Source organism: Etheostoma cragini, chromosome 7, assembly GCF_013103735.1.
Source record: "Etheostoma cragini isolate CJK2018 chromosome 7, CSU_Ecrag_1.0, whole genome shotgun sequence".
Classification (NCBI taxonomy): Eukaryota; Metazoa; Chordata; class Actinopteri; order Perciformes; family Percidae; genus Etheostoma; species Etheostoma cragini.
In genome coordinates, this window is record NC_048413.1 from 18988543 (window position 1) to 19010416 (window position 21874).

Consider the following 21874-nt stretch of genomic DNA (forward strand, 5'->3'; position numbering starts at 1 on the left):
TATATTTGAAATAACATTTCAACTGAATGTTACCCTACTAGACAAATATAATATGCCTGCGTACTTGAAATATACAAATAAAGCCAACACAACAAGATTCCTGGTTTCTGGACTTTTATTTGAGCTTGCATTTTGTTAAAATGTTTGAATACATAAAAAGTTATTTAAAAATGTCAAACTGACCAGATATCAAATTCCATTTTTTCTTTAAAAACCATTTGGTGTAAAAACTTAGGACATATTTAGAAAAACATTTGCTGTTTCCCCAAAACGTTTTTGTAGCTGTCACATAAAAAGAATGGGAAAAAAAAAACAAGTCTGCATAGATTCTGCAGGCAATCGGTGGTAATCTTGTCAAATGCATGGTGCAAGCTTGTGACGATCGTCAAGTCAAATCTTTATTGCTCAGATCTTTGATGTTTCATCTTGACAAAAAAACTGTAAAAAAGAAAATTTGCAAATTAGTCAACTTTAACTGTATGCAGCATTTTTTTAATCATTTGAGTTTAGTCTTTTAGCATGCTGCACCATGAATTGCCTGAAAGTGTGCATCATCACCAGATAACAGAAAATGCCTAAAGCTGCTGCCCTTATGGAGAAGAGACAATAGTGAGGGCTCTATGGTGCCAGACAGTTTGCTTTATCAAATCCACTGCATTACCTCATGCTTTGGATCATCCGCTACAGAGCCCAAAAAGAGTGCAAATGACAAGCTAGCCAGCCTTATTTATCTGTCTAAGCTATTACATTTTAATGTTTTAAGTTTCCTGGTAATTACAGTTGGCTCTGTTACAATTCAGATTTATGTGAAGCTTAATGGAAATTACCAGGAGGGACTCAAATCAGCCACGACGTGGCTATAGACTCACCCGGACGATGGTAAAAGATGGTAGGTGCCGGTGGGCAGGTTTTTTCCTACTCAGCCCCACCTTGCTGAGCCTCGGGAGCGGACGTTTTCTCTGCAGATGGGTCACCTCCTGTCTTGGCCTCCTTGGTTTCCTGGCCAGGTTTGCCTCCAGTCTGTGGGCGTCTGCGACGGTAGTTGAAGTTACGGCGGTAACGCCGCTGACGGGGCTGTTGGTTCTGACCACCTTCGCCACCCTGATTCTCCTTGTCCTCCTCGCCGTCCCGCACCGGTCTGGGACGGGGTGGACCCCTGGACCGAACAAGCAAAAAGCAAAGGGCCATATACAATCACGAATTATATTGTGACCAAGAAGTGGTGATATCATGCAAAAAATAAATCCACTAAAAATATGTACATAAGCAAAATTTGAATGCACAGCTGCAATTTGAGGTCAGGCTGCAATAAAAGGAGAGCTTTTCTGGCCAAAACAGGTAACATTTATTTATTTAGATTCGTTTAAGAGGTCAATTTAAGATGGTGGACTCTAGGCTAAAATACAGCCAGCCCAGTGCTTTACTCTCCCCTTGTTGCGGCCTTGTGTCAATGAAGCCAACATGCAAACCTTGGATTGAACCTTGGTCGGAAGCCTCTGTAGTAGCTCTGTCTCGCTGGTTTGTTGCCCTGTTCAGGACCTCCTTGGCTCTCGTCACCCTCGCCTCCCTGAAAGCAAATATATCAAACAACTGACAAAGTGCTTGCTTTTTCCAAAGCAAACACAGTGGCAATCAAACATTTGTTATACAGTGTACATTCCTTGTAATTGAAACTGTTAAGCTTGCCATTTACTGTTGAGGCTGATAGAAGAGCAACATTAGGTAGCTCCAATATAGCTGAGATTAGGGACCAATTTCAGTGGTCAATATCAACATTGGCCAGACCCCCGATACACCAAGATCTTTTGTTCGCAACCACGTGAGTGTTGAGAGGGTGTTGTGTATGACATCAACATATCATGGGTCCCGACTGGGACTGCTGGGTGCCTGCTTCAAGAGAGAAGCCCTGTGACGGCGTACCTCAGTCATCTCTCCACGTGGTGCGTTGGTATACGGGGGCCGGCGGCCGTAGCGTCTACGTACAAAGTATGGTGGGTAGCGTCGTCTTCCAGGGTAAGTGGGTCTTCGCTGCTGTTGTGGCGCATCTCCTTCAGGGGCACTTTCTCCCCCATCTCGGCTGCTTTTGTCACGACCTCCGCTGCCTCCACTGCTTGGCTCGCCCTCTCCATCGCTCTGGTAGTTCTCTGGATATTCTCCACCACGGGGAGGGCCCCTTCTTCTGGGATAGCGCCTGTAGCGGTTCCTGTCAGCTGCATACTTACTTCCTTGGACTGCAATGCCTCCAGGGCCAGTGACATTTGCCGCCTCTGCTCCCTTTAAATAAAAAAATAATAAAAAAGACTTACCTAAATTATGGATCCAGAGAACAACAATTATTGGATGCATTTGTGAACAGCTGCACACTAAAATCAAAACTTTAGACCTTAACTACCAATCAAAGCACATCTTACCTTCTCTCCCTCAACTACATCAAACTCCACAGTTTCTCCATCTCCAACACTGCGAAGGTATTTCCTCGGGTTGTTCTTTTTGATGGCTGTCTAAAATCATGACAAGTGCAAAGCATGTGTGAGATTTTTTTAATTCATGATAATTTAAAACTAAAGAAAATATCCCTATCTTCAACTTACCTGGTGTACAAAAACGTCCTCTTTCGTATCATTCCTAAAAACAAAAAATAAATCCTGTTATTTCTAGATGGCAGTACCTTGGTGAGCCACAGAATGCAACAATGTATCTGCAGACAGATTGCTATTCTTCCAGGGAGTGTAGGGATAAGTACTGTAAGTAACAGCAGCATGGAGACAAGCAGACAAATCGCCTGGTCAGCTTTGTATGCAATGCAAAGCCATAATAGGATTGGGAACGTTCCCTCACACTGATGATATCAGGGTCTTTAGGAAGCGGGATGGGGGTGGAGTCCTCTTACCTATTGATAAAACCATATCCATTCCTGACGTTGAACCATTTGACAGTACCCAAGACTTTTGTTGCTGCAATGACACAATAAAACAAAATGATTAACCAAGTTTAAACTTGACTTTTCAAGTTACACTGATAAGATAACATACTGAGTGAGTATAAATGAAAAGCTTTTCACCAGCTTGTCCATGTTTAACAAGACCTTTAAACACGAGAAACAGTAAGGGAATAAAAAAGGACAGATAATGACAAACTAACCCGGGTCAGACAATGTGGGAGTTATATTTACCTCCCAACTGTCACTCTGTGTCAGCTGCACTTGGTGTGAGACATGAACCAAGAGCATTATGATCCAGTAATGACTGCGCCATTTCTCATGCAGAACGTAAGTTTCTTATCAAACTACCAGTGTCTCTGTCTTACAGAGTTGCTGTAGTATGGCATATCAATTACGGATCTAGTAATAAGATACTTCTACGGTGTGGTCAGTGACATTTCAAAGTTTGACGACAGACCTAGCTACTGCCCCATTTTGAGCCGCACAGCTCAGTCCTTGAGCACTCACACGTGGTAAAGTCGCACCCGGATACGTTAGCAAGCAGCGATCCCAGCTGGCTTGTTAGCATATTAGCTAACGGGGTCTCAACCATGTGGTTGGATTAAAGCCAGCAAGCGGAACCTACCGTAGCACATCAAATAGCATATCTATATTAAGACAGATCTTTATAGAAAAATAAAAATAAAGTGTTTGTTGTGTTAATATTTGTCATCGAACAAACAACTAGCTAGCTAGCTAAATTGCGAAAGAAATCCGTGGAATCATTCGGCGGACATTTTGGGTTACCCCTTCGGCCATGTAAATAGCTACCCTAGCTTCGTTAGCAAACGAGCTACCGTTGCTGTTAAGTGTCTAGGCCCTTAATTTTGAGGAAAACCAACCATTGACAGTTTTATTCTGATTTATTTACATACCAACCTTACTACAATCGTTTGACAGCTATGATGTGCACGAGTCTGTGAAGGTATTTCGACTGTTTTTGGAAGAAGAAAAAAACTAACTCAGAACCAACCCCTTTCGCGTAGACAAAGAGACGGCCAGCACCTAACGATAGCTAGCTTGTTTTCGACTACAGTGGTCGTGGCCGGCTAAGTGGGCACTGTGAAATAGCGTCGTGTTCCACCGTGACGTGTGGTTAAACTGTTAAAACGTTATAGGTAACGTTCTAACGTCTCGACGTCAACTACTATTGCCGAATTACTTAGCCAAATGTGTGTATAGAGGGGCACTAACGTTACCGTAGAAACACGAATCGTGAAGCAACCCCAGCGATTGTGCATGTGACGGAAAGTCGGCAACATGGTATTTTTGCGGCGGCTTTCGGAAGGTTGCTAGTAGGCCGATGAACATGAGATTAGCCGGTTGAAATTTAAGGATTAGGTACATTTGCCAATCATACATTTTAAACTGAATTAATTGTCGCTTGGAGAAACAGTTCATAGTTTACACTGGATATAAAACAATGTACTGGGCAGTTAATCGTAAAGTCAGCTGTGATGACCCATATTCCAACTGACATTTTGAAATGTGTGTAGCTAACGGTAGCTAACGTCAGGGCTAACGTTTCGGTTCTTGACAGAAAATGGACATTTATTACACCCGTAAATACCAGATTAAGACCACCAGTTATACATAATCGAAGGAAATGACATACAGTTAAGTTACTATTAACGGAGGTAACTTTTATTTGGTTATCTTTCAATTTCAACTAACGTTAACGTTATTCTAAAATAGTTAACGGCATTATCAGATTATTAACGGTATTCAACGGTTAACAAAGCCTGTGATCGTCTGTTAGTTAACGTTTGCAACCGCCGCTTTTGCGCATCGCCTCTTCTATGACCCACACGACGTTAGCTAACTACCGTTAGCTCATTTCCAGTAGTCTTACCGATGACCTTCTTATCCCCCGCGGAAGATGCGGCTGCCGGGCTGGATGGGCTCTCCACATCGTCAGCAGGCTGCGGCGGTTGTTGTGTCTCGGCCTCGCTGCTCATGGTTACTCCTGGTTGGTATTGGCTTCTGCCGGCGGCGGCTCTCTGCTATGTTTCCCGGTGCTAGATGGTAACCTGGGCCGGCGGTGGTGGGGGCTGCTGCCTTCGGGCTCTCTGCTTTCCTCTTTCCGCTCCCGTTGCCGATCGAACTGGGCAGAATGAGATACTGAGCCGGGGAATGTTCCTGGTCGGAGGTCCGCCCAACCAGTCTTCGAATTGGCTGGAATCTGTAGCGAAACACAAAACGCGCTCCTATTGGCTGAGACAACTGCCTATTTCGGTTGAGGGAAGAGTTTGCTAAAAAATGATTGGCTAAAGGAGAAAGGTACCTGTCCATTCTCACCGCCCCATGGTGATGTCAAAGCCAGACAGATAACCGTGACACTTGAATTCAATTTTGTACATCGGTACATTAACCCTTATGACAAAAAAAAGTAAACGCACACAGTTATATTGTAAAGAATAATATTCTGTACCCCCTGAGTAAGATATTGACTTATTGATGGCATCGTTTATGTATCACAGGCTAGGTTTATGTTTAATATTTACATCGTTGCATTCATATGTAATATTAAGATGTATTTTATCGGTCTGCTCACTATGTTTAATGTAGAATAATAATACAAACCCGTGACACTTTTGGACTGTCTGCTTGGTTGTGTCTTGACGGATTTTAACGAAATGTACTACTACAGCAACACATTGTAGCTAGAATTATTACAAGCTTCCTACATTAAACGTTGCCCTACATTTTCTTAAGACAGCACGGCTTTAATTTTATCTTTAATTTATTTTCAGTCGCCTTGAAACTTGAACCAGAGTCTGAACTGCACTGAGTACAACTCTGTGTAAATGTATTGACGGACTACTTACCGAATTTTAACAAAGGATTAGGAACGCCTCGATATTTTAGTTAGGCCTACATAACATTATGTAAATGTTACATTTATAATTTTTACTACATTGTCAAATTGCTATTGTTTCTTAAACATACTTTGGAAAATTAGGAAGAGAGCTAATTTGTGGGTGCTGTAGGCCTGAAGAACATAATTATTCTCACCAGCATATAGCCTATATAGCCTACACAGCCTGTCAACAGACCTGGACAGGGAGGACATTTCAAATTTATTCTGTACATTGTTCTTAGACATTTCTTAAATGCAAGTTGTAGACTACACAAAAGCTCCCATTTTGTTACATCCTGCTGTAAAGACACGATTTGCTTCTTCTCTCATATTACCCTTGACAATAAACTGGTTAAATGCAGAGAGTGGAGCTGACAGACACCGACCAAGTGTGAGACAAGACAACCCCCATCGCAGCCCCACTTTTGTCATGTTAATGCTCCACTGGCACTGTTTATGGGCATTGGCTGATGTGGGAAGAGCTCGCTGTTTAATGGCTGAGCCCCGTTCTCCCACACTAATGGGCTTCAGCATTGACCTCAGAAGAGAGCCTCCCCACGAGGAGACCCACTCCCCCCTTTTCCCCCCAAAGACAAAAAAAACATTTTGTGCCAAGGGAACGAGGTCCAAGGCCAAAGAGGTAGAGTGTGGATGGGGGAGGGGGTCTGATGGTTTGGATTTGAATGGATGGCTGGGATAGAAGAGGTTGCCATAAGTTCAGCAGAGGATTGCTTGGCACGTCCAAGAATTACGTCCAAACTCATGTCTTTGCACAACTCAACAAACATGAACAGGGGGAAATAAGCTCATAAACGCTGCCATATTACACTTGGTATACAGTATTAAATGCAGATACATTGATATGCAACTATAATTTTTTAAATATGCATTAAATGGTTAAAATGATAGATTAAAGTGTGTAAATAAAAAGGTCTGAATAGCCACCTTTTTGTAACTCACTTATAGTTTGTCTTTGTATTGTAATACATACATATTTTGGGGAAGTTGTGAACTTAAAGTCAAAAATAATTACGCATTCATACTTTAAATAGTATATGAAAGATTTACTACTTCTTACTTAATATTGGAACTATGACAACACAACGATTTAAAATCTGATGCCATTTAAAAATGTAAACAGCTTTTTTTCCAAACAAATAAGATCCCCTCCAAAAGGTTTATAAAAATGTAAAACAATTTATTGTCTGAAATAGGAATGGGAATATTTCACATGACAAGCAATTCTTTCTTCAGGCTTCAAAAAGTCACAGTTTCTCATTTGTCTATAACAGGATACACAAATTGTCTCTATTTGGACTCGGAAAATCAACAACAGTGTTGAACATTAGGTTTTGCTAAATTAATTTGAAAAGAAACCAAAATGATGTACTGCTGAACTTTATAATGCCTTTTAATGTGCATTATCGGAGAAGGCATCCATACAGAAAAAAATACCAAGTGAATATCAGACACTGCTTCATGTATACAGAGGTTGAATAGTTCTCTATTGGTGTTATAAAAAAGACTGATTACATCTCTCCACACTGTGCAATGAGGATGGGGAGCTTGGGCTTGTTGTTGGGTCCAGTAGGAACATTCTGTTGACAGGAAGGAGCACAAATGTAGTCATGTAAATATTACAATCAATTAAATGATCCTAGTGGATTTATGTTACAAAATCCACAGTCTGATTACTTGTTGATGTACTGCAAGTGTCAATGATTGGGTTTTAGTCACAGGCTGAATGCCTGCTTTGAAATATTTATATCTGAAGTTTAAAACATTTTAAACATTAAACTGTGGCAATGAAAATGTTTGGGACAGTGTTGTAAAACAATTATTGTAAAATACGTATGTAGTTTTCTTTAAAAATTGATTTGAGAAATAAGTGAAAATAATTTGGGGAAGTTACGAGTCAGTACACAAAGTAGTCACTTTAAACATGTGGGATTATTCATCACCCAGTGGTGAGTGACATCATCTTATTTTCATCAATATCTGTGGTCCGTCACAATTCTAGCCATTGACACCAAAATATGAATATTACAATGGTATTTACCTCAATTTTTCTCATGATCAGCAAACCATCGACCACTTTTCCTGAAACAGTAGTTAACAAGACAGTTTAACTCTGGCACACACACAAATTCAATTAGCACTCTAAATTAAATATGAATGCACAATAAATATCATAGCCTTACTTACCAAAAACAACATGCTTTCCATCTAACCAGTCACATTTAACGCAGGTGATGAAAAACTGACAACCATTTGTCCCTGGCCCACTGTTTGCCTGATTAAGACAAACATTATAAAAGGAAGAATGGCAGTTGTAAAAATCTGTTTATCTATAATGGTTACGGTCAATCTACTTTGAGTAGATTAATCAAATCTTAAAGGGGTGATAGAAAGCAGAACCTATTTTACCTTGTCATAATTGAATAACGACAATTTGGTGGGTAAATAGGATATACATACAAAAATCCAATTGACACCTCTTTCTGCTGCAAATCTCACAATGTGAAACTGCCTCTGAAAGCTGGCCGCTCCAGGGCCTGCAGCTCGCTGCTCTCCCTCCCCTCTTCCTGCTAAATGGCTGGTGTGTTTGATTGAGAGCGCGGTCAGAAAGCTTGTTACACCCACAATCTCTGACCACAGATTCCAGTTAATCTTATAATGGATATGTGTGTTGAGTTATTTAAACAAACGATCGGGGAAATAAACGCCTCTTGTCTGCGAGTCTCATTGATAGTCTGCAGTGAGCTGGATGGACCAATGACAACTAGCCTCCTCCTAACGAGACCACTCCAATTCACAAAAATGCCTTAAATTGAAATCAGACAAAATGTTAGCTTTGTAAGACCTTAGGGTAGCTGTGATATACATGCCGTGACGAAATTCAATCTGTAAATATACTATACTTATGTTGAAAGTGTGCCCAAGGTCTGTAAATGGACATGCCAAGCGGCGATGCAGCACCGGGCGCCGTCACGGAGCGGGCCGCCAACCACAGCACCCGCTCAGTCAGGGCAGCGACATTTGGTAGTCCAGTAACCCAGAAACGGTAAATTTGCGCTGGGCATGAAGCCCAGCGGGCTGCCGCTGTCTGGTCAGACTGTGTGGAACTCCTGAAATTCTACACGTTCTTACCAAATTTACAATTAGCCATCACTTTGCGTAAAATGGCACAAAATTTGACCTTTACGTAGTTGATTTCTCACATAAAAAAGTATCAGAAGTGAATTTAGTATAGAAATGCCAAACTAACAAGGTATAACATTGCAGTGTCTGAAATATGGGACCCGCTGTCTCATCTCCACTGTGTATGTCCTATGTATGTATGTATGTATGTGCTTCGCTCAATCAATCAGCTCAACTAAATATTCATGAACAAACCACATAAGGCAGAAAACCTCTCGTTTCAATCCAGGCCCAAATAACAGGGTCGCATCAGGACCACTATAACAACACCAGGGCAATTTTCAGCCCAAACAATGTTACATACCCTATTAGAAGACCTTAAAGAACAGCGTGAAATACCCTATATAACCATTTCTTTCACCCCTTTAATTAACTTATTTTATATAGTACAATATAGGATATAAAAAAATGTTTGACATCAGAATGAAGTTAAAGAACAGATACCCTTTACTGACTTAAGCATTGATCTAGATACATCCATATATACATACCATGGCCAGAAGACCAGGCGCACTGTGCTTCATTTTGAAGTTTTCATCTGCAAATGGACCCCTGTAGATGCTGCAGATCCCAGTTCCATCCCCCTTCACAAAGGTGACAAAAACGGTACATGACAGGCTCACAAAGTAGAAAGAGAAAGCTATATGTTTAGATGTGCTGTTATTCACAACAAGACCAGCAGGGGGAGAACTACTAACTCAGAGATTACTGTTTATTTCCATGCTCCTCCGCTTACATTTCACCTTTCTATCCATTCAGGTAAGATTTAGCACTTAAAGTAAACACTTTTTACTTTTTCATACATGTACTTACATTGACAAAGTCCCCTCCTTGTATCATAAAGTCTTTGATCACCCTGCCAATTAACAGTGAAAACATCAGTACAGTCGAATTTGCTGAGGTAACACAAAAAGCAGATTTTGGCAGACTGGCAAGACATGCTGATACAGTGCCAATCAAAAGTATTTACATTTTTCTGTTGATTACATGTTGTAGAACAAAATAAATACAAAAAAATTGAATAGTTTTTATCAACACTATAGTTCCCATAACACACTGCAAGTTAATTTAATTCAGGAGTGTTTGTTTAACATCACACACACACACTCTCTTTGGAGAAGGGTCTGGCAAAGTGAGAGTAAAGAAGAGGAGTCTTGAACGCAGTGTCGAGGACGCTCGGATTAAACTCAGATAAAAAATTTCAAACTAGGCAGCACTGACCAAATTTGAATCAAGCTTCGGTTTGGCCTTTGTTTATTTGTAGCCTAAAATGTCTTCGGAAACATATTTTAGTGTACCGTTTAGCTGTCATACGAGGCATAGTTTTGGCTGAACTTGGTCACAAAGTCTCCTTTTTGTTTATATTTGATCAGCGCTGCCTAGTTTGAAAGTTTGATCACAAGCAGTCATTGATACTGCGTCAGAAAATTGCCATCAGGAGCCCGAGGAGATGAAGGGTAATGACGTTTTTACACAGATTACCTGTTTCATGTGCTACAGTCAGAATAAAGGGTAGTTTGAGCAAATATAACTAAATGTTTTTTTTAAATATAATGTACCCACAGAACCTTTAATGTATGTAATCCAGATTGTGCAATGAAAACTATATAGAACGTAACATAATACCCTTAAAGGTGTAGTTTAATATGATCGTAGGCCCATTGATGCTACTGATGGGATTTGCTATAGTAAAACCTCATGAGCTAATTAGGTGCCTATCCAGGATTTCAAAACTTTGAATGGCAAGTCCAAGTTTGAATATTTTGATTTTGGGTCCAGTTCATAATTATGAGTTAGTATGCCTCTAGAACTACAAATATTAATACATAAACAGCCTGAATGACAAGGCTGACTGTGGATACACACAAGGCTATTCCAGGAGACAACAACTCTTAAAGCCATGTGTGGGTTTCTACTTGAAACAATAAAAACATTAAAAAACAGCATCCAAGTGAAAAAAGGTCACGTTGTGTACCTGTGGAATGTGCATCCTTTGAAACCAATAGGGACTCCATCCTTTCTGTAGGAAGTTTGAGAACAAAATGAAGTTAGCAGTAAAGACAATCATGTTGTACTGTACAACAAGAGTTTAATTCTGTGTTCAGGATTTAGGAATTGAGCTTCTCACAGCAGGTTATGGACCAGTTGAGACTCAAGGTGCAGTTTGGGCTGATAATTGGCAAATGTTAAGTATTGAGCTATGACACATTCTTGAAAGAATGCAGAGCATCTGTACACTGAGAGGACATAGTTTTTAATAGTGCACAAATGCATTTGAATGTAACAGATATGACCAACTTATCTTGATTTATATTATTTTAAATTCAAGGAGTCACAGCTCTAAGTAATGATCTTTCCTTTTGTCCTGCTGCACTCATTCCACAGCAATACTTTCGCTGTCATGCACATTTACCCAAATAAATAACCTTTAGAGACCTGATAAATCCTATACAGTATATAGCCAAATAATCAGCTTTCTTGTTTCTCTTTAGCCCTTATTCAGAGGTTTTTATGTAAAGTAACATATGCGTACTATCAAAGAATACATCCCTTCGCTGCCTTACCTGAACTCTCCAGTGCAGAACTGCCTGAAACAGATAATAAGAGTGTAAGTAACATCTTCGTTGTTGACATACTGTATATATCTGGGATCTTGCTTTTCTCTCAACCTTTTAAAAACAGCCCATGTGATGCAGGCCCTCTCCTTACCGGAAATTCTCTGCTGTCTTTGGAACCACATCGGCAAACAGCTCGATCTTCATCCGTCCGACATCCTGACAAACAGTTGCGAAAACTTTGGGTAAACACACAAAACAAAGAGATAATACGATGGACAGAAACATACACAACTTAAAAGAGTTTGGCCTCATAGAGCAGGGAAGTGAGCTCCGATCACAAGTGGTCACTCTATTTGCATTAGGAGCCAGGTGTAAAACTTATTTAAAGCAGTCCACTTTGAAGGATTCAATCATATCAGATTTTACTACCAAGTAAAAATGGAGCATGTGACCCAGATGGCCTCACCTGGACTAACCAGTGCACTAAGAGACATCAAATAACTGGTATAGGATAGCTCTTTGTCTTTTATCCTTCTACTTAAATACAATGACACGTTAGCCTCCTCTTTGCTGAAAACATCAAGTTGACTCAGATTTCATCTCTATCCAAGCTATTTGTTTTTCAGTGGTCAAATCATACGTAACAGAAAGATATAAATGAGAAAACACCACAATCTTGAAGCACAACACATTAATTGCCTATACAAGCTTTTTGTGCGTTTGGTAGTGCAGGAGTCTGTCAACCAAGGCCTTCCACAACTCAGAGGGACATGCAATTGTTACGGCAATGTTTGCATGTCTGCATCCGTGTGTGAGAACAAACACTGTGCTGTTGCCAAAAGAGCCTTTTTGTCCCTGTGACATCACTGCACAACTCTCGCTTCTGTCAACGCGGACGACTCACAATGACAAATCAATCCATTAGATATCCTGCCTGTGCCATTTAGACTATACAATACATTTTTAGTGTCCAGAAAATGAAATGAAAAATACTGAAGCTAAGTGTTGGTATAGAACAAACCTCCACCCCAAAATATTGAATCTGCAGAGGGTTCTTTTTCCTAGCTGGAGTCCAACGTGCCTAAAAACCAAAGCAGGTAAAACAGCGTAACCCCTCTCTACATTTTAATGAATGCAATTGTTTACCTACTTTTGTTGTGATGATGGAATAAGGGTGTCAAATTTCAAATGATTTCTAAAGATTACATTGGATTTCTTTAAAGACAGGGTTGGTTATGTTGAAAAGCTAGCAAGGTTTGAAAGTAGTATCTCCTTGGACTGTGTCTAACCCCTCCCCCAACACTGTAAAGAAGATGATAAGAATGCACTAAACTGATTTAGATATAAGACCAAAGGTTTCGCTTAACTATCATGTTCAAGAGTACAAACTCTAGGAACACTGTGATAGCCACATCTACCACACCACCTTTAACTCTCATGCAGCTACTTTATACCTAAAAGACCATGCCTAGAAGGCAACACTTTTGTATGTCAAATTACTTTATTAGGCAAATGTTCTGAGCCAATTGATATTGTAAAAATAAATAATTATATATATAAATTACATGGTTTTACTCATTGAGAAATGATTGCATTCATTTTAACCCCAAAGCTACTGTATTTAAATATTTCTGCATTCATAAAAGAAACTGACTGTTACATTTAAAAGCTTTTGTGGTATGGTAGGTGTGGTACAACAGCTGTTGCAGTCAGGTTAAGCAAGTATTACCAACCTTAGGGCTCTTATCAACATGTGGTAAGGTTTCCTTCTATACAGTGGTGTAATTGTAGTACTATGTATGGAGCTGGTGCAGGTGAACAAAACCAGCCACAGGGTGTGGTTCCACCTATGCATTAGATTACATTTCCAGCCTGGGTTACGTTTTACAGGAAATGCAAATCAACTTAAGAGACAGCCACCTTTGGGGAATATACAATGGAAAACAACCAGGCTTCCTTGCAGACACAGAAGGTGTGTCCCACCATTTGTTTGCATTGAAAATGTTAGGAAGGTGGAGCTATAAAAAGCTCTCTCAAAGAGAAATGCTGCACCTTACACCGAACACCTCATACACTAGTTTTGATAAAGGATGCAGGGCCTCTGACAGGATATCTACTGAAACCTAATGAACTAGGACAAACCTGAGCACAGAGGTACGGACGGATTTCACACTGTTTTATTTCCTATTCATTTTATTTGTTGAGTGAATGCTACATTCTTTAAATGGCAAAAAGTGTGTGTGTGTGTGTGTGTGTGTGTGTGTGTGTGTGTGTGTGTGTGTGTGTGTGTGTGTGAATTAATACTATTGCTGTCTTAAAGGTGCTCTAAGCGATGTTGGGTGTTGTTACTTCTTGTTGACGTTCAAAGACGTTTTCAAACAAAACAAGACTAGCTTGCCCTTCTCTCCTCCTCATCCCGTCCCCTCCCTTCTGTGCTTCCTAACTAACCCCCCACCCCCAAATCCTTCCTGTCCGTTATTGGCTGCAACGCTGGAACACTGTTTGTGTTTGCTTTGTGGTGCAGGTGGGCACAGTTTGTTTTTGTTGTTGCCGTTTGTAGACCCTGGGCTGTTTACAGAGACCGTGATTTTTTTTACAGTGTGTTCTGGGGACAGACAGCTCGCGGATAGTGAGGTGATGTTTGCTGTATGTGACAACAAATGTAACCTAAAACACACGTGACATCCCTTAGAGCACTTTTAACAAGGTCTTAACATGAAAATAAGAACTAAAGCGTGTATCAAAACTGCAGTGATAGAAGTCAATAGTAATGTCTTTTGCAGAGGGGAAAAAACTAATAAACCAGTCAAGCCTTAATGACTTATTACTGTCAGACTGGTTTGGCTTTTTCTGCTTTGGCAAGAATGTGAAACCAAATATGGAGGTGTGTTTGACCACATTATGGAAAGAAAAGAACTACACATAAATATACCTTTTTGTTAAAGAGTAAGTTCCCCTTTGTTTAAAGCTGTAGGGCATAGTTTGTGTCTCCTCCATGAAGAAGTCTAAATAATGACAACAACCCCCCCCAAATTTCTGGCAGACACTCATTATTATAAAAAAGTTACGCAAATCTTTAATTAGAAACAGCCCCAAACTCGCTACTGCCAAAATCTCTAGACTCCATGTAAAAAAACAATTTCAGCATGTATAAAGCCAGAATATTTTCACATGCAAATCGGTGAATTAGGGTGCCTGGGTAGCTCACATGGTCGAATGTGTGCCCATATATAGGTGTGGTACAACAGCTGTTACAGTCAGGTTAGGCAAGTATTACCAACCTTAGAGCTCTTACATTCCACATGTGGTAAGGTTTCCTTCTATACAGTGCTGTAATTGTAGTACTATGTATGGAGCTGGTGCAGGTGAATAAAACCAGCCACAGGGTGTGGTTCCACCTATGCATTAGATTGCATATCCAGCCTGGGTTACGTTTTGCAGGAAATGCAAATCGACATAAGAGGCAGCCACCTTTGGGGAATATGGAATAGAAAACAAGCAGGCTTCCTTGCAGACACAGAAGGTGTGTGCTATCATTTGTTTGCATTGAAAATGTTAGGAAGGTGGAGCTATAAAAAGCTGTCTCAAAGACAAATGCTGCACCTTACAACATAAACCTCATACAGTTAATGATACATTCTTTAAATGGCAGAAAGTGTGTGTGTGTGTGTGTGTGTGTGTGTGTGTGTGTGTGTGTGTGTGAAAATTAATACTATTGCTGTCTGAAAGTCTTATTGACGTTTAAAGTATTTTCAAACACCACAAGACCCTGGGCTGTCTACAGAGACCCTGATTTTTTACAGTGTGTTCTGGGAACAGACAGCTTGCGGATAGTGAGGAGATGTTTGCTGTATGTGACAACAAATGTTGTAACCTAAAACACATGTGACATCCCTTAGAGCACCTTTAACAAGGTCTTAACATGAAAATAAGACTGCAGTGATAGAAGTCAATATTAATGTCTTTTAGCAGATGGGAAAAAACTACTAAACCAGTCAAGCCTTAATGATTAATTACTGTAAGACTGGTTTGGCTTTTTCTGCTTTGGCAAAAATGTGAAACCCAAATACGGAAGTGCGTTTGACAACATTCCCCTTTGTTTAGAGCTATAGTCCATTGTTTGTGTCTCTCCCATGAGGAATTCTAAGTTTAAGCTTTAAGTAAAAACAGCCCCAAATCCGCTACTGCCAAAATCACTAGACTCCTTGGAAATAAACAATTTCAACGTGTATAAAGCCAGAATATTTTCACATGCAAATCAGTGAATTAGGGTGCCTGGGTAGCTAACATGGTTGAGTGTGTACCCAATTAGAGGTTTACGCCTCTACGCAGCGGCTTAAGATTCGACTTCCAACCTGCGGCCCTTTGTTGCATGTCATTTCCCCTCTCTCACCCCTTCATGTCTCTGCTGACCTATTCAAATAAAGGCCTAAATTGAAGAGAAAAATAATCTTTAAAAAAATTATAATAATTCGTTGGGTTTATTTGATCCAACCCAGACAAACCAAGGCACTGTTTTTTTTATTTTGTTTCTGTCGACTTTTAATGAAGCTTGTTTTACAATGATAAAATGACTGTTCATTTAAATAGAGTCTAATAGGTTTGGAAAAAGCAATTTTGGAGCTGTTTCATGTTAAACAAAAAGGATCTCACTCTTTAACAAAAAGGTCAACCTTAGCAGGCAGACTTTCCATAATGTTGTCTGACACTAAAGAATAATAATCTGAGCCCATTGGTGGCAAACAAGCACTTTTAGTGGACATTAATTAAAAGGTATGCAATTGCCCATTAACCATAGCAGCCTTGCTTGATACTTAACTAATTGCAAAAATAGTTGATTCCATCAGTCACTTCAAACCAGAGCAGAGACACTATTTCATGCAGCAAAAGACATATTTAGTATGACTGTTATAAACGCTGTCCAGAGCTGCAAAGATTAATCGATTAATTGTCAACTATTAAATCATATCACCAACTATATTAATAATTACTTGGTTTGAGAATTTTTTATGGGATTTATTTTTAATTCTATCACTACAGCTTTGTAAATTTGAAATTTTTTAGTTTTGTAGTTTCTTGACGCCTCTCTGACAGTCTATTGAATATATTTGAGTTCTGGACAAAAGACATTTGAGGACGTCCTACTGGGACATTTTATAGACCAGACCCCTAACTGATTAACCAAGAAAATAATTGACTGATTAATCAACAATGACAATTGTCTATTGTAACCCTAAAGCTGTTATCTAAATGACTATGACGTTAGAAAACCCTGGTACCTACTCAACCATCTTTCACTTCTTAATGAGTGACCAGCCAAAGATGGAGGACTCATACAGCCACATTATTAATAGCAGTCTGTCATTTACATTGCCAACGTTTCTAACCAATATTATCTCATCTATCACAGCTTTTCCTGCATCATCTTGATTCTGTTGCAATGACAGGAATGCTGCCCGAGTCTGCAGCATCTCTGGAAACCAGCTATACCGTCAAAATGCTGGCAGTAGTCAAGCAATGGGATGTGGCATCTGGCTGTCATACAGACAACACTGACAAGTATCTGGTACTTCTGCTTTCCAAGTCGGGAATGGATGCAGTGGTCCTTTACTTATGCTACCGGAAGCGGAATACCTCCTTTTTAAGCATGTTTAGCCTGTCCATCATCTTGGCTGATTTGGTGATGGTGTTTTTTATAGCAAGCATGTTGTTTCTTGGGCCTGCAAGGTATCTTGGGTCACTGTGCTTCTTAATGGCCAATGCCTCAGCCACATATGGAGCACTGCCGCTGCCCATTATGTGTCTAGGTTTATTGGACTACTGCATAGAAGATACCTCCCTCGGCAACCAGAGTGCATTGTGCAAACTCCTAAGGAACTTGGTTTTGACTTTGCTGGTGTGGATGCTAGCTGTTATTAACCCCTTCGGTTCTGTCAACTCTGATCTGATAGAAGTGGATTATAATAAAGAGACAACACTTTTAGTGTGTGTATTAGAGGAGTCTACACTGCTAACCTACATGATTTTGGGGCTTTCCACAGTGGTAATTTGTACAATGCTGCCCTTTTGGTCAATGATTCCCCAGTGGATGGAAAAGGCTGAGAAGTTATCTGATGCAAGCGAAGAACAAGTCAACCCGAGCAAGATTTTGTTTACGTCAACCACAGTGGACGTAACCCAAACTGGCGAGGACAATTACCTGGAGGACAATTACCTGGAGGAGACAATCCAACCGTGCCCCCCTCTGTGGGCAAGCCTTGCGCTATGCTTTGGTACATTTTGGATGCCTTATCTTGCTGTGTCTGTGGCCTGTCTGATCTGTGGTTTTGGAGTACCTTCCTACATCACTGTTAACATGCTGTGGTTGGAGTGCACCAACAGTTTCCTGATGGGTTTGGTGTTCTGGACAAAGAGCAACGGGCAAGGACCATACAGCCAGCTCCCAGAAGGCGTGTGCTTATGGCATGTTTACTGGCATTTGAGCAAAGGTACAGGACAGCAGCCACTCCCTATGGCTGTGTTTAACCCATCAAAAAGGAAAACAAAAACTGTTCTCGATGTGTAATAAAAAAAAAGGTAAACAATACATCTGTACATCCATACATCAGCAAGTGAAAACCATGATACAAGAAATCAAATAAAGACTATCATTTGTGAATAGTTCACCTGTGTGAAATGATTCTGTGTTATTTTTCAGGCATTTTAGGCCAAATGGATACGACAGCTTAGGCATGAAAGAGGAGAGAGAGAGAGAGGGGTTGTAGTGGAAAGTTTGTATCTGTCATACTGATGTATGTACTGATCTTTCTTTTATATGTTATCCATTACTTCATGATTATTTTACTTTTATACTACACTGTGTGCATAATTATTAGGCTAGTGAGTATTTTGACCTTATTGTCATTTTATGAATATTTTCCAATTCGAAGTTATACAAACTTAAATGCTTATTTGATTTAAGCATTATCAGGTGATGTGTATTTGTTTAATGAGGGAGGGTGTGACCTCAAGTGATTGACACCCTATATCAAGGTGTGTAATCCTCAGGATTACAATTTTCCTAATAATTTTGCAAACTGTGTATACAATATTTACTCTGTTTTCTATTTTATATTATATCAGTTACCATTATAGTTCTCTATTATTTTAAAGGAAACCAGAGCTTCTATGACATGCAGTGATTGGCTGCAGGTCAGAATCAAACTCGCGGCCACTGTGTCACGGACTGGACCACTGTACATGGGCGCGCTCTCTATAATCTCCGCTATACATTTAATTTGTATCGATATATTTAAAGTGGTTCAAAAATGTATTCTTGGCCTTGATGATGGTCATAATGTGATGTGATTGAGAGCTTCTGGACTGTGTACAAGGTCAGCAATTAACTTTGAACCTCCGTTTGTATTCCAACATGGACAAAAACTCATAGAAGTGCACAGAATTTTGAACATTTACAGTTAGGTGAAAACTGGGCAAACTCCTGATGATAAAAATATAGTTATGATTGTTATGAGGATCACCCTTGAGAGATTTAAGTAACTTGGATTTATAACTTGTTAGCCTGTATTAAAAGGCCCTGAAAAATTATGTTCACAATCAGCTTCTTAGAATGAGCAATGGGATGGTACATGAATAAAGTTTTTTGTCAGTTCCAACAGTTTCTGTCTGTGCTATTTTCTCTACGCTCTTTAAGTGAGCGGGGCACAATTGGAAAAAAGGTGACATCCCATAATTGCACCACCAATCCACCCATGTCCGATTCACAATCTGGTGACAATTGATCATGTTAAGATGCCATCGTTCAAATCTGAACACACTCTCACACTCACACACACACACACACACACACACACGATGAAGCAGATTAATTAATTTTAGCTATGAATGTCCCTCAGTACTTTTGTCTCTTTTTTTCAGGTCACAAGTGTTTCAGGGTATAGAGAAGTATTAACTTTGATTAAAACCAAGTTTTTAGTGTCAATGTGAGAGTGAGAGCAAGTAAAAAAAATAAAATAAAGGGGTTTGTCTGCAGACTGCAAGACTTGAAAGGGTCTTTCAAGCCGCAGATGGACTCACAAGTTTTGGTAATCGGCAAGCCAGTTTTGCAGATTATAATTTTTAAAAGAAAACAAGTAGGGCTGGGCGATACGGAGAAAATCATTTCACAATATTTTTGACCAAATACCTCGATATTGATACCACAACAATATTGTAGTGTTGACAATTGTTGCTTTCACAAAATATTTACACAAGGAGATTTATGATAAATAATCATCAGTGATGTGGATATAATGACTAAGTGGGTAAAGGCAAATAATAGAACAGTTACAACAGTATGTTAAGTTCAGAAAAGGATATAACTTTGCAGTAATGCAGCCTTTAAAACCAGGAAAAGACAACACTTATGCCGATCAGACGATATCTAGACTCATCTCACAATATCGATATATTACCAACATATAGCCCAGCTCTACAACCAAGTATTCCACAAAAATGGTCACACTGTCCATGTTAACTCACAGAAAAAAATCATGTGCTGCAAACATTCACATTTATATTTTTTAAATTTTAACAGACTGTTTTTAAAACAACCAAAAAAGGACAATTTGTGCGGATGTGCTGAAAGAAAAGTAATACATTTTCACTGCAGACACAGGTCTGATTATAACACCTTAACAAAGTTCTCCTTTTCCAATTTGAACACTACAAAACCCCATCAGAGGAAGACTATCACCGAACATGAGCAGAAGTCAAGGTAGAGTACTTAATAGCGGAAGTGAATCTGAAAAATACTGCTGCTGTTATAGGGCCGTATAGGGCAGCTTACAGCAGCAAAAATGGCAGAAAATTAGTCAGTTTGTGGGTTTAGTAATAACAGATGCAAATATTGTGAAGCTCGCTGTGTGCTGCTGCCACTGTGTTTTGGAGATTAAAGTGTCACCTGCCCAAAGCAAATATTATTAAAATATTATTATTAAATAATTTAAGATTACAGTCTAAATATTCTGAAACAAATACAAATCATAATAAAGCTACAAAGCCAATTTAAAAAAAAATGGTTTTATATGCATTCAAGCTTTTTGGCCTATGGAAGGAGAATCGTGGTACTACATGCACGTAAAAAGTAAATTTGGGTTTCTTTAACTTGGACCCAATTTATCCAAGCTTTTGTGTAAGTGACTGATGTGAATAAACAATTGAAATGGATCCAGTATTAAAGACAAGGCAGCTTAATTGGTATAGCACATTTCAGCAACAGCAATTCAAAGTACTTTACATAAAACATTAAGCAAAACTCTACAAAATGGGATGTTGTTTTAACTACTGATATGCTCAGATTATTGTTCCAAGTGTCTGACACCACTATGCAAAGGGTCTCTATAAAGGTCGACCATTTAGTTTGTTGTTTGAAAAACATCAATACAAGCTTTACTAATAATTATGTGTACCAGCAACAATAATAAACAAATCCTCAGATTTATCAATAAAAAAAACTTGTGTTTCGTGACATCTAAGCAGCAGTACTCATTCCACCAACCTTCTTTTTTTTTTTTTAAGTCACTCCACCAGCACCACCTGCCTTTCCTCTGTAGCCACCTCGACCAACACTACGTTACCAGATGCTTAACGTTAACGTTACCAGAATATAAACCGTGAGAGAAAGGCGCAATCTGCACATTTTTGTGTGACGTGTTAATACCACAAAACGTAGTTTGCTTGATCACAACTTTTAACAAAAAAACGACATTATAGTGACTAGCTAGCTAGATATGGCAACGTTAGAGTTGATTAGCTAGAAAGTACAGTCGGTGTTAGCTAAAGTCTTTCTTCTACTAACCTGCCCTCCGATGGTTATGTCGAAGAAGACAATCGGGTTGTTGGGATTTGTTGATTGCACAGACATTGGGACAGGCTCCTCGCTATTTAAGACCAAATAAAATGCTATTATTTCCCAGATAACACGCGAATCATTTGAATGTTCAGCATATGCGCAGTTACGACCTACGGTGGCTATGGACAGACATGTTACGGCTTGCAGTTAGGGACAAAACACTGCCAACGCGAGAAAGCGCGATAGTATAGTCTTGGATAAGTCCACCAGTGCGGTCTAACTTTAATAGTACCGATGTAGAAAAAACACAAACATGAACTGTAATAAGTAACGTAACTTCGTGAGTACTCGTGCTATACGGTATAAAGCCAGTTTGTTATTGCAGAAGAAGAACTTCATTATCCCTCTTGGAAATGTTTAATTACTAGCCATATAGTAGAATT

At 39.5% G+C, this 21874-nt stretch overlaps 3 protein-coding genes across 7 annotated transcripts; 1 reads left to right on the forward strand and 2 right to left on the reverse strand.

Annotated features, from left to right (window-relative positions):
• Window positions 1–97: 97 nt before the first annotated feature.
• Window positions 98–5106, reverse strand: ybx1 (Y box binding protein 1). 4 transcript variants are annotated; one of them, XM_034876162.1, is made up of 8 exons: window positions 4833–5106; window positions 2891–2954; window positions 2592–2625; window positions 2412–2501; window positions 1921–2274; window positions 1470–1567; window positions 870–1156; window positions 98–438 (listed from the first exon to the last, which is right to left on the reverse strand). In XM_034876162.1, exons 1-7 carry the CDS (start codon window positions 4936–4938, stop codon window positions 916–918), a joined length of 987 nt encoding a protein of 328 aa, XP_034732053.1. In that variant the 5' UTR covers window positions 4939–5106; the 3' UTR covers window positions 98–438; window positions 870–915. The 4 variants fall into 4 exon arrangements, with proteins under 4 accessions (XP_034732053.1, XP_034732055.1, XP_034732054.1 ...); XM_034876164.1 differs by having other exon boundaries at window positions 1984–2274; window positions 4833–5105; XM_034876163.1 differs by having other exon boundaries at window positions 1482–1567; window positions 4833–5105.
• A 1923-nt stretch (window positions 5107–7029) lies between these two features.
• On the reverse strand, window positions 7030–21651 carry ppih (peptidylprolyl isomerase H (cyclophilin H)). The gene is made up of 9 exons (XM_034876179.1): window positions 21438–21651; window positions 11751–11815; window positions 11606–11629; window positions 11017–11061; window positions 9855–9897; window positions 9533–9625; window positions 8046–8133; window positions 7900–7940; window positions 7030–7438 (listed from the first exon to the last, which is right to left on the reverse strand). The coding sequence occupies exons 1-9, from the start codon at window positions 21501–21503 to the stop codon at window positions 7370–7372; spliced, it is 534 nt and encodes a 177-aa protein (XP_034732070.1). The 5' UTR covers window positions 21504–21651; the 3' UTR covers window positions 7030–7369.
• On the forward strand, window positions 13634–18847 carry si:dkeyp-100a1.6 (probable G-protein coupled receptor 160). Of its 2 annotated transcripts, none has more exons than XM_034876151.1 (2): window positions 13634–13753; window positions 17010–18847. In XM_034876151.1, exon 2 carries the CDS (start codon window positions 17040–17042, stop codon window positions 18162–18164), a length of 1125 nt encoding a protein of 374 aa, XP_034732042.1. In that variant the 5' UTR covers window positions 13634–13753; window positions 17010–17039; the 3' UTR covers window positions 18165–18847. The 2 variants fall into 2 exon arrangements, with proteins under 2 accessions (XP_034732042.1, XP_034732043.1); XM_034876152.1 differs by having other exon boundaries at window positions 13667–13748; window positions 17012–18847.
• Window positions 21652–21874: the final 223 nt, after the last annotated feature.